General features: G+C 56.4%; 3 protein-coding genes across 11 annotated transcripts in view; 1 reads left to right on the plus strand and 2 right to left on the minus strand.

The window, feature by feature from the left end:
- Nucleotides 1-3,902: 3,902 nt before the first annotated feature.
- On the minus strand, nt 3,903-10,329 carry FGFR4 (fibroblast growth factor receptor 4). Of its 4 annotated transcripts, XM_088063524.1 has the most exons (19): nt 10,275-10,329; nt 9,840-9,944; nt 8,622-8,891; nt 8,426-8,515; nt 8,137-8,303; nt 7,927-8,050; nt 7,455-7,645; nt 7,202-7,340; nt 6,925-7,118; nt 6,552-6,697; nt 6,287-6,408; nt 6,077-6,187; nt 5,750-5,940; nt 5,240-5,362; nt 5,094-5,164; nt 4,689-4,826; nt 4,516-4,621; nt 4,302-4,436; nt 3,903-4,140 (listed from the first exon to the last, which is right to left on the minus strand). In XM_088063524.1, exons 2-19 carry the CDS (start codon nt 9,910-9,912, stop codon nt 4,123-4,125), a joined length of 2,409 nt encoding a protein of 802 aa, XP_087919650.1. In that variant the 5' UTR covers nt 9,913-9,944; nt 10,275-10,329; the 3' UTR covers nt 3,903-4,122. The 4 variants fall into 4 exon arrangements, with proteins under 4 accessions (XP_087919650.1, XP_087919651.1, XP_005523707.2 ...); XM_088063525.1 differs by lacking the exon at nt 8,622-8,891; XM_005523650.3 differs by having other exon boundaries at nt 3,903-4,436.
- A 4,119-nt stretch (nt 10,330-14,448) lies between these two features.
- Nucleotides 14,449-22,938, minus strand: ZNF346 (zinc finger protein 346). Its single transcript, XM_005523649.2, has 7 exons — nt 22,760-22,938; nt 22,484-22,587; nt 22,302-22,397; nt 20,369-20,519; nt 18,645-18,884; nt 16,032-16,125; nt 14,449-14,763 (listed from the first exon to the last, which is right to left on the minus strand). The coding sequence occupies exons 1-7, from the start codon at nt 22,818-22,820 to the stop codon at nt 14,658-14,660; spliced, it is 852 nt and encodes a 283-aa protein (XP_005523706.1). The 5' UTR covers nt 22,821-22,938; the 3' UTR covers nt 14,449-14,657.
- Nucleotides 22,939-23,162: 224 nt separating this feature from the next.
- The window catches only part of UIMC1 (ubiquitin interaction motif containing 1), a 39,492-nt gene continuing 36,226 nt past the window's right edge, over nt 23,163-26,428 (plus strand). For all 6 annotated transcript variants that reach the window (XM_088063660.1, XM_088063663.1, XM_088063664.1 and 3 more), the window contains exon 1: nt 23,163-23,299. The gene's annotated coding sequence lies outside the window, so the exon portion shown is untranslated. The remainder of the gene's footprint in view (nt 23,300-26,428) is intronic.

Below are 26,428 nucleotides of genomic sequence, written 5' to 3' on the forward strand. Positions count from 1 at the left end.
GCTCGAGTGCCCTTGGGGTGCCCTCCCCACACTGGTCCTGTCACTCGGAAGGATACAAACGGGATGCACATTGGGATACAGCGCAGCTCTGCCGCCCAATACCCCGCCCTGTCCCACTCCCAGCCCGTGTGGGTGATGGAGAGCAGAGCCAGGATACATCCCCATGCCGCAGACCGTTTTTCCCAGTCGCGTTTGTCATCCTTCCAACAAAGTCCCGTGCCTATCCTGCCGCCAAGGCCACTGTCACCAGCCTAAATGCGGGCGGTGTGCGGCGGGGGAGCTGCTCGCCCTCTCCGTTCTGCCCGCCCCGCGCAGCTGCTCCCGCTGGCCGGGAGATGGGGCTGACAGTCCGCGGCTTCCCGCAGCACCGGCGGCTCTGCCCGGCGGGCGGGGGGGCTACGGGCGGGGGGTCCGCAGCACGGGACCACCGCCCTCGCTGGCACCCCCAGCGTGGCCTGTCCGGCTGGGACTGGGGGTCCGCAGTGGCGCTGGAGCCTCGGCTCTGCTGCTGTGGGGAGAGAGGGGGGGCGTGAGGAGAGATGCAGAGGCGGGTGTGTGTGTCTGTGTGTGTCTGTGTGAATAGGGATGGTGGTGTACGTGTGCGTGAGTCCAAGTGGGTGTGTGTGGGTGTATGAGGGTGCATGGGGGTCTTGTGGAGGATGTAGTGTGTGTGCTTGGCTGGAAGTGGATGTATGCACGGAGGGATGTTCCTGGAGGGTGTGCCTGAGGTGTGTGTGCAGGATGGTGCGAGTGTGCACACATGGATGGATGTGTGTGCGGGTGCCTCTAATATGGATATGGGGGTTGGACGGATGCCTACATCTCTGTGTGTGCCTGCATCAGTGTGTGAGGTGTCCCTGGTCACAGGAACTGTGGTGGGATCCAACGTTTGGATTCCTCCACAGGAGAGATGGGGCCCTGCCTCAGCCTCTACTCCGAAGTGTGGGTGTTCATGAGCCCATTTTCTCTGACCGCTGGCCCATGGGGGCTCTTCCCTCCCTTTGCTGCCTGGGCACATGCGGCACAGGCATGGGACAATGACAGGCAGGTCGTGGAACAGGGGCTACGGCAGGCAGGAGCAGCCAGAGGGGCAGTGCCAGCTCCTCCTACCAGTGGGGCAGACAACAGCCTGGTGCCTTTCCGCCCCGCCAGCCTCATCCTCTTCTGCCCGGGGGCAGAGCCTTTCTGCATCTCACAGAAACCAGATTCTCCCCAGAGATAAAATCCTGTTGCCTTTGTTTTGTGGAGAAAAGACAACATCAGCTCCCGGCCAAACAACAGAGTCGTTAAGCGAAGGCATCTCCGGGCAGGGGCTTGGAGCCACATCCTGGAGCTGGAATGAGGAACCAGTTGGTGTCCTGGCCCCTGGGGTGCTGTCTCCCCCAGGGCTCAGCATTCTTCCCAGGACTACAGCAGCTCCCCCAGGACTCAGCATCTTACCCACACACCCCCTTCCCCCACCCCAGACCAGAATCACCTTCCCTAGGGCTCAGCATTTCCCCAGGGATCGAAGCATCTGCTCCAGGACTATGGCATCCCTCTAGAATCATCGTACTCCCTGCCAGGGACCACAGCATCCCATGGAGGACCAGCAGATTAGTGGGGTGGCTGTGAAGCTCCTCAGCCCCACCAACACACCACCTCCCATTGGGATTCACAGATATATCCCAGAAACATGCAAGGGGAATCTGCAGCCCTGGAGCAGATTCTGGGGTGGCAGCAAGTACATGGCCCCAGAACTTGGGCAGACAGGATTACCCACGGGCATGGCTGGGCAGGGATCGGTGCCAGGGCCCAGGGACTGGGAGCAGGCGGCAAGGGGGGGTTGTGGTGGTGGGGGTGTGTGGGAACGCTGCCTCAGGAAGCCAGCAGGATTTACTGGGCTACACGCTAAATCCCCCTCACAAAAGGGGCCTGTTCGTGCGGACAGGATGCTGGTGGCTCAGCCACACTTGTTTGGCCAGCAGAGCCTGGCGGATTAAGGACAATTGGTTCAGCCCTGACAGAAAATACCAGGAATGTTAAACAATAAAAACTGCCTCCAGTTGTCGTGGGGCTGGGATGCCCCAGGCTGCTTCCCTGCCCAGCCATGGCCTCGGCTGCCCTGTGCCTGGCAGAGCTGGTTTGGGCACAGCCCCTGTACCCACTGCTGCTATTTTTGGGGGTTCACTGGGGGATGCAGTGGTACCTGGGGATGGGCTGACAGCCATCCCCCCAAGGTGGGGCAGACAGGTGGGCACAGTGGTGGGTACTGCCAGGACCCTGAAAGCATCCCTGGGCTGTACTGGTGTGGGTGGTTGGGCTGTGGGTAGCAGGCACTGCCTGCACCTGGCAGCAAGCCTTTTAAGTGTGCAGGGAGTGAGCAAGGCTTTGGCAGGGATGGCAGGTCCCTGCTCACAATGTCCCTCTTCTGCCCCCCTCCCCCCCTTTTGTATTAAGCATTAGCAAAGCCACCTTTGCCTCACCCTGTGAAATTGGCTGTGGCCCCATTTTCCAGGGAAAGGGCAATGCAGGGTGAGCAAGAACTGCCTGCCCTCTGTGCTGCCCTTAGCATGGAGACCCCATTCTGAAGTGAGGTGGGGGCAAGCTGGGCACAGCCCCTTTCCATGTTCAGTCTCAGGCCTGGCTGGGATCTGGGCAGCTCCTGTGGACAGCTTGGGCAATTTGCCCTTCAGCGTGTGAATGCCCTATTCAGGGTTGTGCAAAATGCATTGGTTCTGGCACATTACTGGACAGCTGGGATCCTTCCCAGGCAGGCAGGCTGCCGGGACAGGCAGGTTTCACACCTGCCAGTGGGCTGTCTGCCTCCACCCACCGTGCTGGAATGGGGGGCTCATCCCAGTAGAGAGGGGAATTGGGCTGGAGATGGAGGCTGCAAGCATGTTACTGGAGTAGGATCCCCCCAGCAGCCCTGTGAGGGGCTGTGAGGAGGGGACACTGGGATGGCTCTTGAAAGCTTTTGTGTTCCCAGCATATACAATTCACAACAGGCACAGCACCCATGGCTGAGTCAAGTCCCAAGTTCTGTGTCTCTTGAGATCCCAGACTGGCACCAGCAGAGCAGCAGCCAGGATCAAGGGACTCCCTTTCCAGCTGCCCTGGGCCGAGGTCCTGCCCCACAGCACCTGCCAGCCCCCATCACCTTGGGCTGTTTTGGGGCAGACTGTGCCAGAGAGCCAGCTTCCATGCTGAAAGAAGCAGCTTCCATGCGGGGGGCTGTGAGTGCAGCTGGGAGTTGAAGAAGGAAACCAGATCCTGGGGCTAACGGCCGGCAAAGCCTGGCCCTAGATGAAACCCTAGACCCAGGGAGCAGGCTGGCAGGAGGGGGTGAGACAGCTGCAACCCTCCCTGCCCACGCTGCCGTCATTGGTGGGCACCACAGGGCAAGGGGGAGCAAAACAGGCATCAGAGAGCAGCGGCTGGAGACCCCCAACTTGTGCTCCCATGCACTTTGGGGAGACAGAGCCTGTAACTCACTTTTATCTGGAGTGCTGGGCTGGCCTGAGCAGGAGGGTGAGGGAGGTCTCCAGTGCATGGGGCTGGGCCCCAGAGCACTTTCCCAGCCTGGGAGCCCTTGGCAGTTGGGGGATCGGTTTCAGGGCAATGCTGGTAGCGGAGTTCACGGTGGCTTAGTGCAGCAGTGGCTAATGGGGAACAGATGCGAGGGTGCTTTGTGCTGGAGCAGGCCTGGAGGCACAGGAGTGGGGACATCACTTCCTGCACCTGTGGCACTGTCTCTGCATCCCCCAGGAGTGATTGCAGGCCCCTGTATTGGCTGGGGCAAGGAGGCAGCGAGGAGGCAATGCCTGACCTGCCTTCCAAGCTTAGGTGAGCCCTTTGTGCCCCAGGAGCAGCCCAGAAACTGCACTGGGGTGTATTCCAAAAAAATAATTTATCAGGTTGATATTTCATGTACATAAATATTCATCTCTGTGGCTATGTACAGATGCAGCAGGAGCCTGGCAGCAGGGGGGCTCCTGCCCAGAAATACTTCCACTGAAGCGCTGGCCGAAGCCCATCTCCCTGGGCAATGCCATGGGCATCCCAGGCAGTGCCCACCTGGAGAGGCTCTAGCTCCTGCTGGCCCACAATATCAGGCAGATCTCAGCCAGGGCTGACGGCTCAGTGCCCAAAAGGAGCCTGGAGAGAGGGACACCCTGTCCCAGTGTTGTGGCTCAGGGCCCTGCCCACCCACTGCTCAGCCCGGACAAAACAGGGACCTTTGGGAACCTGGACCCCCTCCCTGCAAGGGCAGAGGTGGCTTCAGCATCACCCTTCCCTGCCCTCCCTTAAGTCCTCACAGTGGGATAGGAGAAGAGGCGGGGAGCCAGTGGCAGTGGGTCATGGGTGAAGACGGAGTCATCAGAGGAGCAGGAGCTGGCCGTGTCCTCGCAGGAGGGTGAGTACTGCTCGAAGGGCATGGAGAGGTCCAGGTACTGCAAGAAGGGATGGTGCCATGACCACCAGTGCTGCCCACACTGCCCACCCCTCACCCACCAACTCCCCTCCTCTCACCTCCTCTGAAACGGCTGCCAGGATCTTGTCCAGCCCCTCCACAAGCTGCTTGAAGGTGGGGCGCTGTGAGGGCACGGCATGCCAGCACTCCCTCATCAGCATGTACCTGGGGATGAGAGAGTGTTAGCAGGGTCTCACCCTGCCCCCTGCCCACCCACCTGGCTGGTACTCACAGCTCGTGGGTGCAGTTGGATGGACGGTCCATGCGGTGCCCCTCTTTCAGCAGCTTGAACAGCTCCTCCACAGGGATGCCGGGGTAGGGGGAACCCCCCAGCGTGAAGATCTCCCACATCAGGATCCCAAAGGACCACCTAGGATCATGCATAGAAAAGAGGGGTCAGATAGATCCTGGGGTTCTCCCCCAGTTTGGCCCACTGCACCCTGCAGTGCTGTGGGAGCAGGGATGGTAGAGGGTGGATCACCCCTGGGGAGTATGTGCCCCACTGTCCCCACAGAGTACTCCCACTCTGCTCATGGGGACCCTCCACTACATGCATAACCCCACAGTACTGACTTGTCTCACACCAACAACACCTTCAGCCCACACCCAACAGACCCTCATTCCCCTCGGGACTCACACATCACTCTGGTGGGTGTAGACACGGTCAAACAGGGCTTCAGGCGCCATCCACTTCACTGGCAGGCGACCCTATGAGAGCAATCCCCTGTTCAGCTCAGCCCTGCTTGGGTGTCCCTGTGCCACTCTCCCAGGAGCCCAACTCACGTTGCTGGTTTTCTTGTAGTAGTCGATGTCGTGAACGTCCCTGGCCAAGCCGAAGTCAGCGATTTTCATCACACTCTCTGCTGTCACCAGCACGTTGCGGGCAGCCAGGTCACGGTGGATGCACTGCCGGGGGGAAGCAACACCCACAGGGGTGTGAGATGGTGACTCCAGCTCCACATGTCCCCTTCAAACACTGAAATCACTGTTTCCCTTCCACACACCCCCTCTGCAGTGGTGGGGCCATCCCATCATCGGGCTGGCTGCAGGGGCAGGGCCACATACACTTCCCCAGGAGGTGGGTCAGGCTTTGAGTCCAACATTTTTGGGGAGGTACTGCCTTGAGCTTTGCTGGATGGGGCTGGGAGGCTCTGGACAGCCTATGGGAATGGGCTGGGCTCTCTTTCTACAGGGACAGTGGGTTCACCAGGGGTACACAGCTGCTCTGTCACTGCCATGCCCTCCCCAGCTGTGACCAGCACAGGTACCCCACGCAGGCCATGCGAGCCGTACCCGTTTGGACTCCAGGTACTCCATGCCACGGGCCACCTGGTAGACACAGGAGACCAGATCCTTGAAAGAAAGCTGCTCCTCAGGCATTGCCATGACATCAAAAGCGTAGTCAGGTGTTGGGGGCCGGCGGGCACGGAGGTACTCGCGCAGGTTGCCCTTCTCAGCAAACTCCACAATCACGTACAGCGGCCCTGGGAAGGGCGATCACTTGTTCAACCCCTGCCCTGCCTTGTCCCTTCCCAGTTAGCCATTGACCCCAGTAGTCCACATCCCCTTCCTGCTCCATATCCATGCCCTGCCTGAACCCTGCCTGCACAGCCCCCTCACCATCCTGTGTGCAGACTCCCAGGAGGTTGATGATGTTCTTGTGTTTGTCCATGAGCTTCATCATCTCCATCTCAGATATGAGGTCAGCCAGGTCCTTGTCAGTGGCATTGTCTAAGGAAGGAGGGCTGTGTCACGATGCCAGCTGGGTGGCACCCCTGCCCAGTGCTGATGCCACCTCTGTTCCCAGGACACTGGCACAGGAGCTGTTACCTTTCAGCATTTTGACAGCCACGGTGATGGCTCTGTCTGGCCGATCCCTGTCTATGCCGTAAGCCTCTGCCCGCACCACCTGGCCAAAGCAGCCTTCCCCCAGGGGCTTCCCCAGCACCAGCCTGGCAGGGACAAGCAGAACCATGAAAAATCACAGGGATGGCCTTATGGTGGCCAGAGACCTCCCCATCCACCACTTGCATGCTCCTGTCCCTAGGGCAGCTGGGAAGAGCAGCCCCTTTCCCTGCCCTGTGTGGTGCCGTACTTGTCTCGGGGGAACTCCCACTTGGCGTCAAGGGGCAGGTCCAGCTCCATGACACCAGCCAGCATTGGGGCACAGCTGGAGGAGAGACGGGTGACGCGCATCAGGGATGTGCTGGACTTTGCAGAGGAGCTGGAATCCAGGGAGAACTGTGGAGAGAGACACAGGTCCTCAGCTATCTCATCCCATGCTCCAGGAACAAACAAAGGCGCAACAGAAAAGCAGAGACCCTCGCTTGGAGCAATGGGATGAGGCAGTGGGAAGGGCAGCCCCAAGGCTGGCAGCAGAGAAAGGTGAGATGGGCACAAGTGGCACTCATGGAGCCCATTGGTCACCAAGGTCCCCTGCATTACCAGGGCTCAAGTTTGGTACCCACCTGTCGGATGAGTGGGAATTTGGAGAGTTTGTGGACTGCCATGGGCTCCAGGTGCTGCTTGCTCGACTGAGTCTGCATCCGGCACAGCACCACAATGATAATGGCCATGGCCACGGCGAGTGAGCCCGAGGTGTAGATGATGATGTCCGTGTACTTGGTCTCAGGGGCCTCAGCTTCCCGCATCAGCTCCTCTTCTGCAGGGAGTGAAGGAGCTGGCCTGAGGCACGGACTCTGTGTGCTGGTGATCCCAGACCCCACATTGGGTCCCCATCCCTACCTGGCAGGACGGTGAGCCAGGCAGACTGGTAGGAGAGGCCAATAGAGTTCCCTGCCAGGCAGGTGTACTCGCCAGCATCCTCCATGGACACATTGCGCAGGTACAGCACCTCCACCTCAGAGCTGTTGATATCTGCAGTCTGTCAGAGAGAGGGATGGATGGTCAGTATCCCTCTTCCTTGGGGGTCTCTGTGCACCCCTGCCACCACTTTAGCATGAGTATCTGGGACCTGAGTGCTTCCAGCCCTTATTACCTTGAGCACTTGCACATAGGGGACCCCGTCAGGACCGTAGTTGCTGCCATTCACTTCAATGTGCTTCAGCCACTGGATGTGGGGCTGGGCATCACTGTAGACCTTGCAGAAAAACTCCACATCACTGCCCACCAGGGCTGTGGTGTTGGCGGGCAGCCCAGCCTGCAAGATAGGCCTGTGCGGGGACCTCTCTGTGCACAGGGAGCAGAGCAGTGTCACTGACATGGTGGCCAAGGGCAGAGGCCCCTTTTTCCCTCCTTCTCCACCCACTGTGGAGCCACAGAGATCCCTTCCCCAGCTCTAAAACAGACCAGTGCAACCTAAGCCTGGTCTCCATCCCATATCCCTGGGGTGTGAGGGACACGTGGGCTGCATCAGTGGACAGGCCATGAACAGAGGCTCCTCCACCCCTTTCCCTGACCCCACCAGGCATGGGGAAGCCCAGATCAGCACCATGCTGAGGAACTCTCACCCAGCACGTCCAGGAGGTAGCTGTAGCGGATGCTGCCAAACCTGTTTTCCACCAGGCAAGTGTAGTTGCCGCGGTCAGAGGGCACCACGCTCTCCATCACCAAGCTCCAGTGCTGGTGCCGGAGCTGCAGAGTGGGAGGTAAGGCAGTGAGGTGAGTTGGGGAAAGATGGATCCTGGGAGGGAAGCTGTGGTGGGAGGAGCTGGCCATACCCGGATGCCCCCGATGCGGTGCTCCCCTCGGAACTCACGCCCGTTCTTGAACCAGCGGATGCTGGGGCTGGGGCTGCCTGAGGCCGGGCAGCGGAACTTCACCGTGTTCCCTGCAGGGACTGCATACAGCTTCTTGTCCATCCGGTGTGGGTGAGTCCAGTAAGGAGCTGGGGACATGCAGGATGTACAGTGGGAGGATGCCTGTGCTGGCAGCAGGAGGCAGGAGTGCCCCATGCCCCTGGTTCTGCCCCACCTGCCCTCTCCTGTAGTGCCCCGGTGTGGCACTGACCTCTGTGCATATAGACCGACTCATCATTTCGGTCTCCATGGGGGCTCTCCCCATCACTATCTTCATCATCATCACCTGACGCCAGGGAGTCTGCAAAGGGAAACGAGTTGAGAGGGACATCCCTGCCTGTAGGGCTGGGCGGGCAGTGGCTGCATTGCTGCCCCGGGGGGTAGCTGGGTGCTGCCGGGGCTCCTACCCACGACAGAGATGGTGAAGTTGCGCAGGACCTCCCCAGTTCCCCGTGCCCGGCACACGTAGAGCCCTGAGTCCTCGTAGGCAATCTCTGAGATCTCCAGAAGGCTCTGCCGGAGATAGATGCGACCCCCCGAGACAAGTGGCCGGGACTCCTTGTACCAGATCACACTGGCACCACTCTGGTTGGCATCACAGTACAGCTTCAATGTGTTGCCTGGGTCCAGTAGGAGATGTTCCTCTTCTGACTCCAGCAAGGGACTCTCAGATAGCTCTGGAGAAATGTGGTGAGCACCCACCCCCAGTGCTCACCCCTCTCTGATAACAGGACCCCTCCATATCCCCGTCCTAGTGTGGAGAGCATGTTGTGTGACACAGCCCAGAGCCTGGCTCTGCCACCCCAGAAGCGGATAAGGGCTGGACTCTGCCCTGAAGCATGGGGACCATCCCCAGTGGCATGTCCTTGTCCAAGGCCACACATGCCACCATCCTTCCACCACTCCCAGTGGTGCAGGGTGCTCCAGCCTGTTCTACCTTACTGAAGGAGGGCACCAAACCCCTCCAGACATCCATCCCTGAACTTCTACAAGCCCCAAGCCCGCCTGGGACCCCTACAGCCTGGCTGTCCCCGGCAGTGCCCGAGCTGGCACAGGAGCCCAGCTTGCTGATGGCCAGCAGCAGCGTGTCCACGTGGAGACCAGAATCAACCTGGCTGCCAGCACAGCAACTCCACGGCAGCCCGACTGCCCACGTGCAGGAGCTTGGAGGGCATGAGCGTGTCTCCAGTCTATTGCATGGCCAGCACGGGAGGGATGTGGGGCAGCTGGTCTCTGGTCCCCGGGGACACGTCCTTCTCCCACCACCTCGATGCACAGACTGCCCTCACTTCCCCAGGAGCCACACACGGCAGCCACAGCCCACAGCGGTCTCGCAACCCCTCTCTGCCACGTGTGTCCACCGAGTGAGCCAACCCCCGCAGCACAGGGACAGCCTGGCTGGAGCCACCCTGCTCCTGTCAGTGATGGAAACGCTGGTTCCTGTGCCGTGACTCCAGCTCCTACCAGCCCTGCTCTGCAGGCAGAGCGGTGGGGCTGCGTGCCCAGGGCAAGCACCCGCATCCCAGCCCGGGGAATCGCCGCCCAGCTGAGATGGAGAAAGTATTCACAAAGCACGACCCCACTCCCGCCGCCCCCCGGCTCCGCTTCGACCCCCGCAGCCGTACCTGGCTCCATCGCCCTGCCCCGTGCAGCCACCGCCAGCAGCAGCCCCGCCACGACCTGCAAGAGGGGCCGCATCTTCCAGGCCCCCCCAGCGCGGGGGTCCCACCCTGCGGGACAGGCAGGGGCGAGTGAGCGGATCCGGGCGGGCAATCCCCTCCTCACCCGAGGCACCGGGAAGAAGCAGTCGAGGTCCCCAGGTCACCGCGAGGGTGGGTGCGCATGGACGGGAGGCAGAGCACGGGGATCCCGGGGCAGGAATGGGAATGGGCACGGAGAGTGGGAAACACCCCGTTTGCGTGCCGGGAATCCGACCTCTCCAGCCAGCGGCAGCCTCAGGGCGCTAGGGGAGGTTAACCGGGGGCAGGGGACCGCGGGGGATCCCAGGGAGGGGGGGCCCGAATGGTGCCGGGGGCGAGGGTCGCGGTCGGCGCGGTTACCGGCGGTGACGGGCTCCAGCGGCGGAGCCGCCTGTGCTGCGCGGGCCGGGGCAAAGTCCGGGGACAACGGGCTCAGCGCCGCCGCGCCCCGCACCGTGGCCCCATGGCGGCAGGGCCGGGGACGGCTGCGGGCTCGGGACGGCTCCGGCTGCCGGCAGCGCTGGGGCTCGCTCCGGGCTGGCTCCGGCCCCGCTCTGCCGCCGCCGCGGGGGCGCGGGCACTTTGTAGGGACGCGCTCGGGTTACAGCGGCCCCGCCCGGAGCGCTGGGGAGGCGGGAGGGGGGGGCGGCGACCGGCACCACTTCGCTGGCATCTCGGCAAACCGACCCGCCGCCGAGCTGGACGGGGGAAGTAGGGGGGCAGCACCCGCCCTACCCCCCAGCAGGGAGAGGTGGCCCCCGGGCCCCTCTGTCCCGGCCCTGCCGGTGCAGCCTCCCCTCGTGGGTGGGGAACGCAGGGAGCTGCAAAACACCCGGGGCTGCTCCTCTGTGCCGTCTTCCAGGCAGACCCCATGCGTGGGGAACAGCAGATGGGACAGGGGGCAAGGCCACCCCCGTTTCCCATTCGATTGTTGGGAGTGGGAGCACTCCAGCCCCAAGCAGGTGTTGTGGCCTAGGCTGGGCGCTGAGTGTTGCTGGGTGCCCAGCAGCCCACACGCTAATTGTGCCATAATTAGCTGTAGTGTTATCGGTGTTGGTGCCATAAAGTGGCTGTGACCCTCATTAGGAGCCTATAACGGAGCATCATAAAATGTGGGTAAGCTGCGAGCCGGCATTGGAGTGGCCTAATCCGACCCATAAACACTTTGCCCTCACCTTCCCTATGCTGTTGCCTGTGCTGGGGCTGGCAAACCCCACCATGCCCAGGCCTTGCTGCTTGTTGGCCATTGCAGGACACCTGGGCTCTGGGGGAAACTTCACTTCAGACACTGAGCTGGTGTGATCCCAAGGAACAATGTCCCCTAAGCATCCTGCTGCCATCAAGAGGGGTCAGTGTCCTGCAGTATATGGCCAGGTCAGGCCCTAGAGCTGCTCTCCTTTCTTGTATCACCGTTGCTTTGCCACCTGCTTCCCAGCAAAATCTTCCAGGGCTGTGCTGAGCCCCAAACACAGCTTTGCCCATGCCTGGCGTGGATCTTGAGGCCCTGAATGAGTGTGGTCACCCCTCATTCCGTAGGGCCACACTGCAAGTCCTGGGCACAGCCTTGTCCATGCTGCTCCACTGTGCCAAACCAGCAACTTCCAGCATGACATGGTTTCAGTGTGAGGTCTGGTTGGTGCTACAATCTCCCATAGCACCATCCACCCCGTGCTGCTCCCTGTCTGAAGTACTGGTGTCCCCTTGGGATGCAGAGGTGCACAGAGCAGTCCTGGGGGCCAGCAGCCCCCAGCAGCTGTTCATTCCTGCTGACGCGTGAAGCGGACGAGAACATCAATTTCACGGAGCAGCGGCCGCCCCTGCAGAGTTCACAGCGTGCCGGAAGCACAGAAAAATGTTGGGTTCAGCTCAATTCGAACCAAAACCAAATTAAAACCAGAGAGAAGGGGACACTCCCAGTGCTGGGAACATCAGGGAGACTGGGACTCTGGGAAGCCTATGGGAGTCACAGCCTGAGATGAACATGGAAGGATTCCCTGTATCCCAGGGTTCCCCAATGCTGAGTGGAAGAAGGGCAAGCAGACCAGTGTGGGCACCTTGCCCAGTGTCACACTAAACATCCCCATTGGGCCAGAGCAGTGCCAGGTACAGGCCAGGGCTTGGTGGGGCTCTGCTGAAGGCTGGGAACTGGTCACCTCCCTGCTGTGGGGCAGTGCTGGGCCGGGGCTGGGTTGCCTGGCTTGATTTATAACAGCAACTGATGGCAAACAAAAAGCTCTTCACAGCAGCCCAGCCCCACCGCCTGCCACCCGCTGCCGGCAGCACCACAACGGCCTCTGCCACGCCAGCAGCTCAACAAGGGGGGATTGTGCCAGCACAGCACTCTGCGCTGTGGGTGCTTCCCTGCCCCAGCACCCTCCTTTGGGGCCACTGTCTCCTCCAGCTCATGGGCTGCCCCCATCACTGTGGTACAAGGGATGTGTGACCTGTGGTTGCTTAGCTCAGACACAGCAGGGTACCCAGAGACGAAGTGTGTTCTCAGAACTCCACAGATGAGGCAGTGATCCCTCTCGCCCCATGTCCCTTTGGGAGAGATGACCCCCTGGCCAGACCTTCAGCCTTGCTTACATATGCGGGGCCCCGCGGCAGTGAGCACGCACAAGAGGTGGGTGTCGGCATGCTGGGGCTCCATCCTCCCGCCCCTGCCCCTTCCCCCAGGCAGTAAATCATCCCCACTCCCCTCATGAAAGGCCCATGTATGTGCTGCCGGTGCAGGGAGCCTGCCTGGTGCCAACAATATTGCTCTTGGAAGGCAGCCGGAGCTGCGGGAACACAGCCGCCCCTTGTGCCTGGCCCCAGCACTTGCCGCCACTCCCGCTGTGGTGGCACCTGCGGCCAGCCAGAGCCCGCGCAGCACGGTGGCTCCTGTGGGGGCTGGAGCCTGGGGGGCTCTTTCCTCCTGGAAGTTTCTTTTGGCCTCCCCTGAACGGCTCTTGTTTGGGGCACAGAAACCCTGGCTCACTGTATGTAGGATGGTATGTGCATAGGATCTGAGGCTGAGCAGGCTCATTCCCTGTGCTGGGGTGATGTGAACCTTCTGGCACTGGGGGTCAGCTCTGGAGCACAGGGGTGAGCCCCAGCACAAGGGCTTCCAGCTCCATCCAGTCCCACTGGCTTTGACATGGTAGCTTCTAAGCCGAGCCACAACCTCAGCTGCTGTCCTCCTATCACCGGGAACCTGCTGAGGAAGGCAGGGGCAAGCTGGAGGTGCAGGCAGCTGCCCCAGACTGGGCAGGGTACTCTGCAGGGGCTGGGTCCTGCCCTGGAGGCAAGCAGCCAGGTTCAGGGCAGCACGTCCCACTAGGCCCTGGTCTTGCCTGCCCATCCTTATCTCCAGCTGGGAGGGACTGATGGAGCAACCCAGCTCGGTTAAGGTTTAACCAGGCAGAACTTGGCAAACATAAACCTGCTGCTCCCTCTGGGGAGCCAAGAATGTGGGGCCCAGTGCAGGGGCTGCAGGACAGGGACACCAGGGGCCCAGGCTTTATCTAGCCCCCAGCATAGCACAGGAGCATCCACAGATTTGTGCAGTGATGGCTGAGCGGGAACATACAAGTTGAGGGTGATTTGGCAGGAGGCTGGGCAGTGTCATGCCTTGTCCTGCTGCAGCCCTGCCATCTCCTTCTGCCCTGCCTGTGTGGGGGAGGGCTGTGGCTGCAGCTGGCACATGGAATCAGGTGCATGGGGGCCAGAACATGTCCTGCTCCCTGTGGGGACATTGCACACACCATGTATGAGGTTGGGCACCACAGTGCCCATCTATGGGACAAGAAAGCAGAAGCTTTGCTCACCAGCCCTGTGCCTTGCACAACATTGGGGGTTCATCCCAGTGAAGCAGCAGCCATGGCAAGGAACTGCAAGGCAAGAACGGGGCCACCCCAATCTTCCCAGCCCCTAATTGTAAGCAGGCACCCGGTCCTGACTCTACATCTGTACTTGATTTACTCAATGGAGCCTGCAGGGCCATGAGGGATGGCAGTGGTTGGGGCTGTGGCCAGGACTGCGCTTCCTCCAGCTGAGGCAGGGACCCTGGGTGTGCTGCTGGAGGAGCAACTGGCTCCACAGAGCTGGCTGTGGCCTGGGCAGGGGACTATGGTGCTTCTGTGGAGGATGCGGCTGGTGGGTGGCTCTATGCTCTGTCCTGCGCCTGCCAGCCCAGAAGGCAATGGAGTTCAGCCTGGCAAGGCAGGGCAGGGAGGAGCAGAGCTGGGCTGACAGCACACCAACACCAGCGCACATGTAGGGACAAGGGCCATGCTTCATCCTCAGCCTCCTGGCCATGAAGGTGACTCTGGTTCCACAGCCAGGCTCCAAGTCACCTCCTGTTATACCTGGGGGTGCCCATGGGTGCTGGTGTCCCTCTGAGAGCAGTCCAGTAGCAGGATGGGCAGGCCCCCAGAGTGGGGACAGGGAGAAGGTGCCACTACCAGCTTGCTGCCAAACCCTCCTTACACCAGATACACACTTCCTCTCACACCTCACCCACCTTCACAGGAAGCAATTACACAATGAAAACTACTCTAAGGGAGTGAAGTATTTGCTGTCTAGCAAGTCTCTTCCAGCTGGATCCTTTTCCTGACAGATTCAGTCCCCGTTCTGCTCAACGGGTGTATACAGGAGGGTAGGGCTTTGCTTATCCAGAGGGATAATGAAACCATTGTGGGCTGGCAAAGGATGTGCATTCTGGGGCCACCAACAACTCCAAGAATAGTGCTGCAACTTGCTCTAGAAGTCTTGGCTGAAGTAACTGTAGCCTCCTGGGGCAGTTGACTCTTCCCGGACATACTGCTGTGGCGGGAACGGTCCGACAGCCGGCACTGCTCCTGGGATCCTGCACATTGAAGGGAGAAAGAAGGAAAAAAAGGAGACAATGTCACAAATGCTCTGAAACGTGCCAGCTGCAATCACTGCTCAGCAGGCAAGGCTGTCAGCAGAGCAACAGCCCACTGCAGCCAAGGCAACAACTTGCCAGAAAATCTTCCAAGTGAATCCTTGCTCTCTGTGCCTGTGTGTAAACAGACACCTTTAGCATGGCAGAATTAGCTGCGGCACAGTTCAAGGACTGCTAAAAAGCTCCCATTACAAAGCAAGCATCCTGCCACTCTTCAGGCTGCAGAAGCTGGAACAGGACTGCACAGCTGAATCCAGAGCAGCCTTCTGAAAGGGAGCTGTGTGGCTGCAACATCTCCAACAATAGCAGTGTCCTTAAAGAGAACATTCATGTGTGTGTGGTGGGAACATCCTCAATGACATCTCTCTAGAATGGGATACTTCCTATTCACTGATCTAGTTGTGCTGTTCGAGAGCTGGAACTTCCCTGGGATGAAAGATGTCTTCCCATCAAGTACTCCCCAGAGCTGAGGGACCAGGAGGCTGTTATTCCACGACAGGCAACAAGAAATCCCAGTTTTCTTCCAGTCCCTTCTGGGGAATCTGGCTGGGAGCCTGCCCTCCCTTCAGGTAGGATTTCCTAATACCCCTTCCTTCTAAGAAGCTTTCTATGCAACCCAGGCTCATTACGGCGCCTCTTTTAGTGAAGGCTCTTAAATTAAAGATTGGCAGTCTCCAGAACAAGTATTTTTGGTGTTAATCATCTGGCAGCATATTTTTTTTCAATTAATAATATATGCAGGGGATGCCATTATTTAACTTGCCAGCTGTAAGAGTGAGTTCAGGAACACAGTCCAGGTTTCTGGAGCGTGCTGACTATATGCCAAATTTTAAAACAAGCAATCCCAACGGAGATTAGAATAGCAAGCAGATCTCCACTGAGCCAGTCTTTAATTAAATTAAAATCTCAGTTGTTAAGAGAAGCTGTGTTTAATAGGTGTCAGGTTCACTGCAAAGGTCTGTGCTGAGCTGAAGTATTAGGAACCAAAAGCAACTGGAGGCACTTCCACCATGGCAGCACAACTGGGCTGTCTGCAGAGGGAGCTCCTGGAGCAGCGTCAGGACACACAGAGAGAGCCTGCACAGACCCTGCTGTTCTGTTTGGAAGTCAGCTGGAAACACGTGCTCAAAACCGCATTTTAGGTTATATTTAGGTCATCGATTTGAACAGCAAGGCTGGAAACACACTTAGACAAGAACATTACTTACTGATTCTTGTGTTTGAAGCCACTGATGTGAGCTTGGTACTGCTCTATGGAGTTCAGCACTATGTTACATGTGCTGCAGGGGTAGCCCTTCCCAGCTGAAACAGACAGCAGTGTTAGCATACACAGCTAGCCAATTCCCGTGCCCGAGTTAGAAACAAGCAAAATACTCCATCACTTGATTTATTAAACAACCCTAAACAAAGACAAATATCAGTCAACAATCTGACCAGGCAGGGAGATCACAGAATCCCACTACCCCTCACCATGTATCAGCCAGTCACTGCAAGGGAATCACTAAGCCAAAAAAGCTTCCCTGATGAGAACATGGTTTGTTCATTGCTAAAACACACACACATGATCCTTACAAACAGTTCACAGTATAAGGCATAGTAAAAGTTTCAGATATGGACCCCAAACCCCAAAGGTTATAACTGCCTTTGCAACTCCACTTCTCTGCCATATTCCTACTTCTGCTGATCTGGACATCTCAAAACAGAAAACAGGAGATACTGAATTTGTAAGCTTATAACATTTCAATAAAAAAGGCAGCCAGAGAAGATTACACCCACTGTCCAGCTCCACAATGCAGCATTTTGCTAAGCCTTGCTGAGGTGCCAACTGAGGATATTAAGCTCTGTCCTCCAGCAGTTTGGTTACAGTCAGTGGATCAGTTAGCTGTGAGGAAAAAAAAGTTTCCAACAATAGTGGTACTCGACAGGATCAATGGTTTTGTGTAACATGACAACTCCAGCTGGGCTGAAAGTTCAGGAGGTCACAGATACCAAAAAGGCAGGTATGGCAGCATAGGAGTCTGTAACTGGGAAAAATTCTGGCAGTTGTCCTCAAGACATTAAGTGTTCCTGAATTTTGGCTCACTGGGGAAAGGCTTTGATTTGGAATCTCACAAGAAAACATTTCCTTAAGGTGAAAGAGGAGACGAACCCCAGGTGTGAAGAGCAGTAAATCATTGGGAAGCTCAATTCTGGATGTAGCAGAGGCTTCACCACACAGCTGCTGCACCTCAGATATTTCAGACTCCAGTGGGACATTTGGCTCTCAAAATGGAGCTGGATCTGAGCAGTAAAGGCCAGAGGAGCTGATACAGCCGTCAGATCTCTTCCCTGCACCATCAAAGTCAAGGTTTCTCTGTTGCAAACCCATCCAACAGGTGCATGCACAAAGCTGTCTAAACCACACTACTCAACCCTAAACCACTTGTTCCCAAAGAACTAAGCAGGTAACCACCTCAGTGTTGCATTTGCAAAGAACACATCTTTATCTGCTGCAAGTCAGGTCTCAGCAGACGTTTAGGGACAACTGTGTCTGCTGGCACACAAAGGCAGAGAGTGGGACAAAACATCCGTGACTGTAGCCCACCTCATCTGAGAAGCCCCTGATTATAGCCCAAGCTCCGAAACCTTTCCTGAAGAGCTAAGTGCCTTGGAGATGTGACTGTACATATCCCTGTTCTGCTGGAACTTCTTGGGACACATCAATCACACAGGCAAAGGCACTGCCCACCTACCCAGGCAACAGCACTGCCCACCTACCCAGCCCACCTGGGCTGGAGCTCCTGCCCCTGTCAGTGCCTGAGTCACACTCAAGTGGAACCATTCATCAGACCCCACTAATTAGGTGCAGAGCAGATGGGTAACGTGAGATACCGAGCACCTTTTCCATCTCCCACACGGCCACGCAATGTGGGAGAGAACATTACTTGGCTAATTGAGCCTCATTTGTCATAAGTGCTACCGGTATCTAAAGGTGGCCTGCAAAGAATTAGAATAATTAATCTTCTGCTTGTGTGGGTTTTTACGGCAGAGAAAGAAGCCCTTAATGAAGATTTTAAGATGATCTGTCTGCTTATTATTTACCTCAAGTATCCAGCAAGTACTAAGACTTCCTGGCCCAAAAGAAGGCTGCTGGGAGGAACAAAGGAGTTTTCTGTGAGTGCCTAATGCTTTCACTGGACTCGGAGGGCTTTCATCACGTACAAGTGCTCACAAGCAGCAGATCATAAACCAAAAGAGTTTTAACTGTCTGCCTAAAGTTCCTCCTTAATAGCTCTGGGGTTTTTTTTTCCACATTCCTGCTTGCTCCAGAGAGAGTTGCATTAGTTCATCAGATGGAAGTGCCCACACAGAGGCAGAAAGGCATTCAGGGAGAAATCTTTCTGGCTTTCATGTGCTTTGAAGCAGCAGGTGCAGTTAAACCTATTCCTTCCATCTCTGGCTAGTCCCCTCAAAGACAACTTTTAAGCATCAAATGCCACTTTTATCTTTCCATTTTGGATGCAATCACCTAACTAGAAACAGTACTGGCCAAAATCCCTGGATTATCTGCAGAGAATAAAAAGGACATGTTCCCGATTAAACAACACTGCATAACACAACCCAAAGCTTGCCACGAGTAGCTACAGTCTAAAACATCTGCTGCCGGGGGTTACAACATCAACCAAATCAATCTTAGGGTGTCTAATTAAGTTCTTCATCATGAGCAATACTCCCCTGCTCCCTCAACACAGACTCTCTTGTCCAAAGGTCTGTCAGACACATTCTGCTCCTCTCCCACCCTGCTCTTCAGCTGGTTATCAGCCTCCCTGTTGAGAACTCACCCATGAAGGATGATGCTGGTGCATCAGGGGTTCGGCCATAATGCGCCATCAGCTTGTGTTTGGTCTCCTGCTTTCTGTGCTTCTTGCCTACATAGTGCTGTTTTGCCATAAGGGGGTTGTTGAAAGTGGCATGGCAGAGGCTACAGAACTTGTCCGGGTCAGTAATGTCCTTGTTCTCTTCGTTAGAAGATGCAGTAGAGGTGGGGAGGGCAGCAGGGTGTTTCTGCGGGGGCACCGTTTCTGTAGGGTGAATCCAAACTCCTGGTCAGTCACAGAACTCAAGAGGTAAAATCCAGTTACTTTATTTCCTCCAAACCCACATTAAAACTGGTAACACATCACATCTAAACCCCAAACTAGCCAATTTAAGATATCTCAATAAATTAATGATTTTCCTACCTCTACCCTTAACCCTGCAGAATTTAGACACGTGGTAACATAACTCACAGTATGCCAGGAAAACTTTCAGGTTTAAAAAATCCAACAGATTTGCATGTTTCTCCTTCACACAGCATGACTGTATTCAAGAAACACCGGGTATGAATGAGCTTCCACGTGCTGTTATCATCTCCCAAACAGAACATAGCCACAAGCCCTTGCACAGCAAAGGCAGTGGGACTCTGGAAGCACCATGCAGCCACAGGACTTGATCCTGAATTCATAAGGAGTGTTGCCTGACACACAGCATAAATGGGACTCGGTCTGACACAATGAATCCACACAGGCAAGCAGCTCTTCTGTGTGGTGGAGAAACCTGCACCCTCTCACTCCAGGGTGCCTAGGAGCAGTGAGTAACCTGCTAGGGATCAGAGAGCTCCTCTCATGCCAGCACCAAAGGCACATACTAGACTGCTCAGTGAGCAGCCACCTCTTCCTGCAGGCCCAAATCATACCCAAAAGCAAGGGCTCCAAAGAACAAGAAGATCCCGGAGGTGGCTTTGCTGTGCACACATTTTAGCAAAGTCATGAAGACATGCTGGGAGAGACAGTTTCTGCCTGGAAGATCCCAGGAGTCAGGTGTCTGGGTGACTCACAAGCCCCCATCTTGGAATTAGCACAAGCTGCCATCCTCAGGTGCACTCAATGGCTGTGGTTTTCCTGCTGTCCTGACCTGTTGCAGTTCCCCTGGCCCAAGGCTACCCCTACCTGCCCTGCACAGGGGGTGTCACTCCCCATCCACCAGGACTTTCCAGCAGCTAGGAAAGAGGCTGGACACACAGGCAGTTACGCCAGGGCAGACAAGGTCAGAACAAGCACATACAGCTCCCCAGCTGTATTCTCCCACTCCCCAGCGATCTGCAGCTCCTAGATCTGTGAACCTCAGAGGCCACACTGTTGTAGCTGAGCAGCCCTGGGGAATTTGCCATATCAGAGTTTCACCAGTCACTTCAGTCTCTGTAACCTTTTAATGAGCATCATACCCTGTGACAGGCGTTTTTACATCTCAACATCACACGCCTGGTCCTTGCATAGAGGGATGGGTACAATCCTGTATGGGTAAAATCCAGCTGCATTTCCCCCAAACAAAGCAAAACAAACACACAACCTCTTGCCAATGCCAGCCCACTGAGCAGGCTGGCACAGCTAGGTCTCTGGAGGAACACTGCTGGCTTACTCTATTTCATGGCAAAGAGCACACACTCTTAAAAGAGCTCACACTTGGGGTTCAACAAGCCTTTCAGCAGCCCTTTGAGACAACGTGAAGGTGCTGCAGACACTCATACCTTCGACTTTGGGGGCCTGCTGCTTCATGTTCTTAGCATGAGTCTTGCCCAAGTAGTGAGATGTTGCCACGGCCGGAGAGGAGAAGGTCATGTTGCAGATGGGACAACACTTGTTCCTGTCCTCCCCATTGCTGCCTTCCTGCTTGCTGTCCTGTGCACAGAGAACCACTGAGTTGCTGAGGCCAGGAAGGACCTCTGCAGGTCATCCCATCCAGCCTCCTGGTTTTGAGGAGAAACACTACAGTTTGGGGGTCTAAAAAAAGATCACCGAAGACATATGGGTGTTAAGATGATTAAAAGTGTGACTAGGTAGAACTTCCATGATGCAGTATCACTCTCTCCCTCCCTGGAGAGTGTTCTTGCACCAGATTACTGTTTTCAACCTGTTGGCAAACACTCCAGGCAGAGTTGCTTGTTTTGGTAAAGGACAAGGTTAATGTGTGGCTGCCAAAACTGGACCACGCAGCCTTGTCCCCTGCAAGGTGTGAACTGAGCAGCACAAACATCATTATCAGCTGGGTCATCTGCAACACAACACCAGCTGAGGAGGGAGCTGCAGGCAGTTCTCAGCCTGACACTATGTGCAAAGGCATCTGCTGTTATCCCCCAGCTCCCCTGCAAATGCCAGAGTTAGGGATTACAGCTGAAGCAATCATAAAAGTAGAATCTGTTCCCTAAGGGAGTCACGGGGCAGACAGATGGCTGAATGGAATGTGGGCCTTTACTGACCAACAGGCTCCAGCTACCAGCTGAGGGAACCTAAACAAGTAAAATAAAGAATGCATCTGGGAAGAGAATTCCTGTGGATGGTGAACCCAACGTGCTCTGCGTGATGTTATGCAATAATGCTCCTGACAAGCTGTTGCTCCTGTTCTTTCTCTGTAATTTCCAGCAAGATTATCAAAATGAGAAACACGCTTGTTTAAATGGGGAGGACAAGCTTGAAGAGGCTGTCTGAGTGGGGAGGGCAGCAGGAGCTGGGATAAGGCCTGGTGAAACACCTGCCACTAAGCTTCTCAGCTCGCACAAAGCCCCTTCTGAGAGCATTTTCCTTGTTCACTTACAAGGCTGTTCAACTGCCTTCAGCCCAGCAGATCTCACTGAGCTGTATTTAGCTCTGGTGGATCCTGCACTTACAAAAGGCAAGGATGGATCAGGCTGGAAGGGACCACAGTGGGTCGTCTGGTCCAACCTCCCTGCTCAAGCAGGGTCATCCCAGAGCACTTGGCACAGGACTGCATCCAAAGGGTTCTGGAATACCCCTGGTAAGAGCTGCTCCACAGGTCTGGAATAACCCCAGTAAGGGAGACTCCATGCCCTCTCTAGGCAATCTTCCAGTGCTTGGTCACTGCACAGGTAAGAAGTTCTTCCTCATGTTTGGTGAAACTTCCTTGAATTCAGTTTCTGCTTGTTGCCTTTGCTTGTTGCTGGGCACCCCTGAGCACAGTCTGGTTTATTCTCTGACACCCTCCCTTCAGACAATTCACAGAATGAGAGAATCATTAAGGTTGAATAAGACCTCCGAGATCATCAAGTTCAACTTCTGACTGATTGCAACCTTGTCAACTAGACCAGAGCACTTTGAGAGCCATGTCCAGTTATTTCTTAAATACGGTGATTCCACCACCTCCCTTCCAACACCTGACAACCCTCTCAGTGAAGGAATTCCTCCTGATGTTGAACTTAAACCTCCTCTGGCACAACTTGATGCCATTTCCTCTTGTCCTGTTTCTGATTTCCTGTGAGAAGAGCCTCACCTGGATACTGCCTCCTGACAGAGAGTTGTAGGGAGCAATATCGTCTGCCCTGAGCCTCCTTTCTCCAGGCTAAACAACCCCAGCTTCCTCAGCCGCTCTTCACAGCACTTACCCTCTAGATCTTAAGACACTGATTGTAGACATTACTTTTAGACATTGATCAGGTCTCCTCTCACCTGCTTCACCTCCAGCTTCATCTTCTTCCCGTGGGCACCCTCCTCCCCACCGTGGATGGACAGGTACCGTCTCACCTTGTTGGCGTGTTTCTTACTCTGGAGAAAGCAGAGAAATCCCCGCTCAGTGCCTCGCCGAGCCCGGGGCTGGGCTGGGGCGGAGGCGGGGGGCTCCTCTTCCCTACCTGGTAGTGAGCCAGCCGCTGTGACTCGGAGATGAGCAGGGCGCTGCACACCTTGCACTGCGCCTCGGTGAAAATGTGTCCGTTCTCCCGGATCAGCCGCTCCACTGTGGAATGAGGGCGTTGGGACACAAAACGGGGGCGTCAGCGGCCCGGTGAGACCCCGCGATGTGCGGGCCGTCCCTGTTCGGGATGCCCGCATCTCGCAGGATCCAACCGGGCTAGAGGGAATACTCGTGGGGCCCGACCACCCACCCGCTCCCCGTCTCACCGCCTCACCTGCCTCTTTGCCCACCAGTGGCCCCGCAGCGTCCCCGTTGCTACCGGCCCCGTCCGCCATGGCCGCCGTCGCCGCCTCACGCTGTTCTCGCGAGAAGCCGCCCGCGCGCCCCCTCCGCGCCTAGCAACGGTGGGGTGGTCTCCCGCGAGAGCACCGTACCGTCCAAGGGAGGCGGCGGCGGACATGTTGGTTGTGGGCACAGATGTATTGCGGGCAGCCCCGTGGAGGCTCGTTTTTGTGGGTGCTTAAGTGGCGCAGCGCATCCTTCTTCAGAGGAAGCGGCGTCCGGGATTAGTAAACAGCGGGACTAGCACCTCTGAGCGAGCCGTCCGGGTCCGCTACCCGCCCGCCACGGACATGGCGCTGCCCGCTTCAGCACCCCGAAGACCACGTGAGACACAGCGAAGCCGCCACCGCCATCTTGGGTGAGGGCAATGAGGCCTCCGCCGCCAACTTGAGCGCGGGTGCGGGACCCGCCAACCGGGGCCGGCGCGGGAGACCGGCGGGGAGGCCGCGGGCAACGGGGCGGCCCGGGCCCGGTGAGTACCTTGTGCCCTGCGGGGCATGCCGCTGCCCCGCGGCGGGTGGGCTCCGGCCGAGCCGCGGGGCTCCCGGGGCTGCGAGGGAAACCCTTTCCCTCGCCCGGGGCCTTTCTCCGACCCCTGCCCCCGGGCTGACCTCCCCCAGGTATAACCCCCGGTCCCCGCCCCCGGCGGCCCGGAACCGGCCCCCAGGGCTGCCCCCTGGGGAAGGGACACCTCCCGTCCCCCTCTAAGGGCACTTCCTCTGTCTCTTGCCTGGAGGGGACCCAGGTGTTGTGCCTGGGGCGACCCTGGCACTCCTTCTGAATCGTTCCCTGGGGAGAGGACCCGAAAACCGGAGCTCTGCCTTGGCCACATCCCCTGAGATCGAGGCGCTCCTGCCTCTCCTGTTCCTCTTGCCAGGCCTGGCTTCCTCCCCTTTTCCCGGGGCAGCCCCTGCACGCTCTCTTCCCACAGGTTTGCCCACCTGTGGCTGATCCCCTTCCCCAGAGCTCACCCCTATCCCTCCTGGCATCCCGCATGCTTCTCCCTAGCTTATCGAGTGTCCCTGACCTCATCCTTGTAAATCTCCCTGCAGAGCCCTCCGTGCCCCAAGGGAAAGGACCGCGGGTGGGTTCTGGGGCGAGGATCACTTTCCCTCCGTGTACAGGGGGGAAAATATTTTCCTCCCTGCCCTTGGAGAAGAGGGATGCTGCGGGTTGGACTGAGGGCACTGGAGCAGGGAGCATCTCCCGGGAGCTCAGCAGCCTGTGCGGATGCACCCGGCCGTGTGTGGCCTCTGCAGTGCCCGTGTCCCCTCTGTGCACATCCAGCTCTAGAAACGGATCAATCCTGTAAACAATTTCCCTCTCCCCGGGGCGCTGCCAGCCCTCGTGTCCTGCTCACGGAGCATCAGCTGGGCCCTGCGTGCGGGGTCGAGCCGAGGGTCCGGGGATGATATTTCCATGGAAGCGTGTGGTGCTGACCTGCCTGAGCACGGGGAGCGTCGTGCCTCTGCTTCCCGAGGTGGGGGGAGTTGTTTACAAAGCGACAGCCTGTGTCTCAACGACTCAGGAACTCATCCGGGGATGAGAGTCATTCATTTTTTTTGGCTTGGTTTTTTCGAGCATTTTTCAAGCTGTCACAGCTTGGCAGGTCTGTAGCTGCAGTGTCAAGATTTAGAATTATTCTGTCGGTAATTGCTTTCTGATTCATCAAAATGATAGATGAGAAGGAAAATGACAAATAATCATAAGTTGGGGATCTTCAAGGATATCCCTAAAAATGCAACTGGAGAAGCGTGGCATGTGCGAGTTCCTTGTCAGGAGGTCACCTTTGCTGTCAGAGCATTTACAAAGAAATTCTCTTAAATTCAGAGTTGAAAAAAAAATCTGGATAACTGCAAAATGAGTCTGCAAACTGGACTGCAAAGGTAATTTTAGATAATTCAGTCTCTGGCCTTTTTTTTTTTTTTTTTTTTTTTTTTGCTGGGTTTGAAAGCAGGTATCTTCCCCTCAGGCACTCACAACTATCCTTTCCAAGAGTGCTAAAAGCAAAATATGCTCAACTTCGCTTCCTGAAGAGGAGGTCTATGCTCTGATGCATGTTGTCTTCCCTCAGCTACACCAGCTTGTCTAATAAAAGCTATTACTGCTCTCCTACTCACAGCCTCAGACTAGCACAGCTACAAGTGATCTCTTACTTGTCTTGTTCCCTTAGTTACAGTTTCAGAGACTCTCTTTGCCACAAGTCCCTTCATTTTCAGAAGCGCTGTGGGAGTTGTGTGGTTACATCTCTTACATCTCCTCTTTTCTCTCCTTTAAATGTTGAAGGTAGGTGACTCATCATAACTTCAGCTGATATTTCTCAGTGATCTCTTATTTAGCGCAGAGCACCGAGCAGAAGATGTATCACAGAGTCAGAGGAGAGATGGTGATACTGGCATGGATTTAAAAAAAAAAAGGAAAAAAAGAAGCAGCACAGCAGTTGTTTGTTGCTGTGGCTTTTGTTGTGGGGATAAAAAGGTTTATCTCCAAAGCCTCAGTGACCCTGTGTGGGCCCTTCTGTGCTCCTCACGGCATACGAGTGAGTGGTTTTCCAAAGGTGAGGGAACATTCACCACCACCATGCATGCCCATCGTGGGGGCAGCTCACAGCAGCTGGGTGGCAGCTGGCTCATCTCCCTGAGCAAGGAGGGCAAAGAGACCATTTGGAGCAAAAGATAAAAAAATTGGAGAACATATAGTGAGGATATTCCAACGACACTGGAGTTCAGCTTAGCTGGAGCTGAACAGCTTTGTTTTTCAAGAGCCAGTGCTTTACCAAAAGCAGTGCTTGTTTTTATTTTCCATTCCTTAAATGGCTTGAAACTGACAGAGAGCAGGATTAAATTAGTTGTTAGGAAGAAATTCTTCCCTGTGAGGGTGGTGAGACACAGGCACAGGGTGCCCAGAGAAGCTGTGGCTGCCCTATCCCTGGAAGTGGCCAAGGCCAGGTTGGGCAAGGCTTGGGGCAGCCTGGGGCAGTAGAAGGTGTCCCTGCCCATGGCAGGGGGTGGAATGAGATGATCTTTAAGGTCCCTTTCAAAGCAAACCATTCTATGATTTGTAAACAGACAAATACTGGAGGACTGCAGAGGTCCTTGCAGTCACTCTGGCTCATTGTGCAACCCATGACTGCCCATTTGTACAACGTTCTGCTTTCCGAGAGCTCAGCAAACCTTTGGTGCAAATCATGACTCACCAGGATAATCGCCTTTTGTCTCTGGGCATGTGTGTGCATGTATTTGCAGAAGGAAGGCTGCAGATCGTAGGGAGGGAGCGTGAGTATTCGTCACCTTGCTGCTCGGACTGTAGATGGAGCAGTGCACTGCTGTTCTCGGCGCTGATGGGGATTTTGGCCTCCCTTAGTGTTTCTATACGCAGTGGCTGTTTGCTATTTTGTGGTGTTACAGAGAAGGGTTTGGCTCTATCCTGGGTGATGTAGGGTTTCTGTTGCATCTTGTCTTACTCCTATTTTAGATCTCAGCACACATCTGAGCTATTTCAAGTGATCTTGAAGGAAGGCAGAGTGATTCTGTGGAAGGACACTGGTCTGGGATCCAGCCAACTTAACTTGCATTTCCAGCTCTGCTGTTCCCTGATGTGG

Source organism: Pseudopodoces humilis, chromosome 17 (genome assembly GCF_049639895.1).
Source record: "Pseudopodoces humilis isolate 2021_Gansu_Grassland_sample_001 chromosome 17, ASM4963989v1, whole genome shotgun sequence".
Classification (NCBI taxonomy): domain Eukaryota; kingdom Metazoa; phylum Chordata; class Aves; order Passeriformes; family Paridae; genus Pseudopodoces; species Pseudopodoces humilis.

Excerpts from the sequence above, each read along its gene's own strand:
- FGFR4 (XM_088063524.1), bottom strand. The coding sequence starts at position 9,912 with ATGCGGCCCCTCTTGCAGGTCGTGGCGGGGCTGCTGCTGGCGGTGGCT. Across the intron at positions 6,188-6,286 it reads GGCTGTCAAAATGCTGAAAG|ACAATGCCACTGACAAGGAC; the intron begins GTAACAGCTCCT and ends CTCCTTCCTTAG. Across the intron at positions 5,941-6,076 it reads GGGAGTCTGCACACAGGATG|GGCCGCTGTACGTGATTGTG; the intron begins GTGAGGGGGCTG and ends CGCCCTTCCCAG.
- ZNF346 (XM_005523649.2), bottom strand. The coding sequence starts at position 22,820 with ATGGCGGACGGGGCCGGTAGCAACGGGGACGCTGCGGGGCCACTGGTG. Across the intron at positions 22,588-22,759 it reads ACTGGTGGGCAAAGAGGCAG|TGGAGCGGCTGATCCGGGAG; the intron begins GTGAGGCGGTGA and ends CTCATTCCACAG. Across the intron at positions 14,764-16,031 it reads GGCTTCAAACACAAGAATCA|GATCCCAGGAGCAGTGCCGG; the intron begins GTAAGTAATGTT and ends TTCAATGTGCAG.